This window comes from Gekko japonicus, unplaced genomic scaffold (genome assembly GCF_001447785.1).
Source record: "Gekko japonicus isolate JY-2015 unplaced genomic scaffold, Gekko_japonicus_V1.1 scaffold1715, whole genome shotgun sequence".
Taxonomy (NCBI): Eukaryota; Metazoa; Chordata; class Lepidosauria; order Squamata; family Gekkonidae; genus Gekko; species Gekko japonicus.
Genome location: NW_015172058.1, coordinates 401,219 through 404,686, shown reverse-complemented (window position 1 = coordinate 404,686; position 3,468 = coordinate 401,219). Strand labels below are relative to the sequence as shown.

Sequence of the window (3,468 nt, the reverse complement as noted above, 5' to 3'; positions counted from 1 at the left end):
GTTAGACAAATCCTTACTCACTACCACCGCTTCTGGCTCCAGGAAAAGCAGGGAAATTTGCAGACAGAAAATGAAGTGGGCATTTTAGGAAGCACTGAGTATTGGGTACTGGAAAGAGAGTCAATTTAAAGAAGTACATACATTAACACAGACTGATTTTTATACCCTCTCCTAGCCAGGGAGTCAGTAGATCCAACTCCTGAAAAGTAGCTCTTCAGTAGCTCTTCTGGGCATGGAACAGTGGGGGTGGGGGTGGGGTATTTGTGAATTTCCTGCATTGGGCAAGGAGTTGGATTAGATGGCCCTGGAGGTCCCTTCCAACTCTATGATTCTATGACTCTAGTATTAGTAGCACAAAAGGAAGGATTTCACCAGTAGGGCAGTCTCCTTCACAGTGCTGCATAATGGGAGAAGCTCTTCCCTTTTTATATCATCATTAAAGGCACTTCCTGTATGCAAAGTAGGGGTGCCCTGTCTTTCAACTTTGGGACTCCTGTCCCTTTAATAAACAGCAGTGCAGCCACGGAGGGGTCAGAGAAGAGCCAATGAAGCCCTTTTCTACTTTTTTAAAGAAAAGATCCCATCCACTGTCATTGCCATTGGTTTTAGTTTGCTTCAGCTTTAGGTAATCAAAGGACAGGAAGGAGAAGCTGGAAGTCTTCCCCAAGCCCACCTCGTTGATGCTCTTGTGGACCCGGGCATCCATGTCGTAGCGCTCCTCGTCCACCTTGTCGATCCGCGCATGGAGCTCTCGGCACATCTCCTGCATATAAGAAGGTGAACGCTGAACAGAACTTAAAGTGTGCCAGGGTCACGCGTGTGTTTAGAAGCAGTAATGAGGAAGTGTGTCCTCTGAGCATGTGCAAAGTGTCTCTTGCTGCAGCATATATACACCAACTGGGCTTCTTAATCAAAAGGGTGTGATGGGGGGGGGAAGTCTAACCCCAGACAACTTGCTTTTTTTCAAGCAGATTATTCCCAACCTGTCCCAGGGTGGGGTGGGGAAGTCACTCTGCATTTCCATTCTATTTGTCCTCTGTAATAACTCGGTGAATTTGCAACATTTCAGGATTGGTGCACCTGTAGCTGTATGCACTTTTCAGCTTGTTTCTCTTGTTTCAGCTTGTTTTCAGCTTGTTTCTCTTGGATCATTTCCACAGGAGTGAAATTCCCCACACTGATGTTTTTAAAACTGTGTTATGTGAAATTTTCCGCAGTAGATTTTTCCTCACCAGGCACAAAGCCAAAGTTTTCTCCTTCTTATTCTTCTTACCCCGCATTTTTGGAACTTGCTAACTGGGGATTCCGAAAATGCGGGGTAAGAAGAATAAGAAGGAGAAAACTTCAGGTTTGCGCCTAGTGAGGAAAAATCTACTGTGGACAGTTTCACATAATGTGCTGTTTTAAAAACATCATTGTGGGGAATCTCACTCCTGCAGAAATGGTCCCTCTCTTTTCCTTACATATCACCTATGTTAACCATCGCATAGGCGCATTGATTAAATCATCTCACAAAAAGAAATCTTGATGTTGCCATGCAATCACATCCCACATCATTCTTTTTGGCCCTTCACCAGCCGTCCCTTCTTAACATTAACTCCGTCTTCACCAAGTCATTCTTTTCCCAGCTAACTCATATTCATAGATGGAGTACACAGTTTAAGTTCTCTTTTTATATTACATCTGTCTTCCTCCACTGTTACTCTTTTTTTGCTTCTGCCTTCACCTGTAGCTACTCCTTTTATATTTGATCTGTCTTCATCCTGATCCCCATCCTTGGCCCAGTCCCATTTTCCAGCCACCCACCCACAGTTACCTGCAGCCCTGCGAGATCCAGGCCTGTCCAGTCCAGGGGAGCACAGTGCTCTGCAAGGTATCGCTCTTTCTCCCGCGCATGCTCCTCTTCTTCCTTTTCCATTTCCTGCTTTGCCACCTGGAGCATCAGTGTCTGTTGTAAAGGGAGAATATATTAGATCACACCAGGGTTCCCCAGTGCAGTGCCCGTGGGTGCCATGGTGCCCATAGGCACTTGCCCCAGACGCCCGCCATGTGCTTCAGGAAAGTAGGCAGGCCATTAGGAAGGGAGTACCATAGACTGGAATGGCTACCTTCTTACAAGTAAAGGGGATTTTTCATCTTGGTCTTCTGTTTGTGTGTGTGGTGTTATCCCCCCCCTCTTGATCTTCTATGTGTGAATTATTCTTTCTGTCTCTATGTACTTGGGTCCTTGTCATCTTCTTTTCTCTTCATCTTCTTGTGTTTGTGTGTTTCTTGTGGGTGTGCTTGGCTTCTGCCTCCGGTGGCAGCCATTTTGTGGTGGTCCCTGTCACCCAGCCCTAAACAGTCTGATACCAGGCTCAGACCAATGACCTACCTAGTCTCTTGCCCGCCTCCAAACCAAGGAACTTGCCTGGTACCTGCTCCCCTCCCTGTTAAATCTCTGTTTCCCTGCCTGCTCTCCCCCCCACCCCCTGCCCACACACTTCATTTCTCTGCCATTACCTTGAGCTGCAGTTTCCGAGAAGCCGTTATCTTCGATTTTCTCTGTGGCGGAACAAAAGAAAACAGATGCTGGTCCTTCCAAAGTTATGAGACTAACAGCCCTTCCTGCTAAAGCACTCAGGGTTCCAGGCAGTGAAAGGCTCTTCCCAGCCCTGCTATTGGGGAGTATTTGAAGAGTCCAGGACCACCTGCATGCAAAGTGTGTGCACTGCCACTGAGCCCCGCCCACCAACAATGGATGCCATTCCAGGGAAGCTGACATGAAGCAAGGCATGATGGAGATAGCCCCATCCCATCGGCTGTCCCCAACGTTTGGTAATTAGAGGTAAATTGTCTCTGAACATGGAGGTTCCATTGTCAGTCATTCTTAGGGTCGCCAGCCTGTAAGTGTGGTGCTCCGCTGGCGCAGACTAGGAAGAACCCATCCCAAACACCAGAGGGAGTCCTCCAGCAGCTGTGACACTTTAGCATTACACTCTATGGCTACCATAGACTAGGGTTACAAAATGCTAGAGCGGCCACCATACTCCCCCCCCCCCCCCGCTGCTGGATCCTTCAAAAACAGGGGAGGGATTCTCAAAACAGGGGATCCCCACCCCCATCGGGGGGATGGCAACCCTAGTGTGGCCTGAAGATCCCCCGGAATTACACTTGGTCTCCAGACTATGGGGATCCCCAGCAGAAACTGGCAGCTTTGGAGGACAGACTCTATGACATCGCACCCCAGTTGCACGCCCTCCCTCCCCAAACTCCACCCTCCTTAGGCCCCACCGCCAAATTTCCAGGCATTTCTGAACTTGGAAAACCAACATACAACAAGTACCGTGCACAGATGATCATAACATATCATAAATAATTTTATATTTTTTGAAAAACATTTTTACAATAACTTCTACATATATAATAAATCATCCTAATCAAAAATATCAAAAACCATATCCAAGAATCTCAAAAGCTATTGTACAA

At 47.2% G+C, this 3,468-nt stretch overlaps 1 protein-coding gene across 1 annotated transcript in view; it reads right to left on the bottom strand.

Moving 5' to 3' along the window:
- TNNI3 (troponin I type 3 (cardiac)) overlaps positions 1-3,468 on the bottom strand; it is a gene marked incomplete at its 3' end in the record, with an annotated part of 17,153 nt that overhangs the window by 3,459 nt on the left and 10,226 nt on the right. Inside the window, exons 5-7 of the mRNA XM_015420767.1 lie at positions 2,503-2,544; positions 1,817-1,948; positions 674-763 (exon numbers count right to left, since the gene is read on the bottom strand). Coding sequence (XP_015276253.1) covers positions 674-763; positions 1,817-1,948; positions 2,503-2,544 — 264 coding nt within the window. The remainder of the gene's footprint in view (positions 1-673; positions 764-1,816; positions 1,949-2,502; positions 2,545-3,468) is intronic.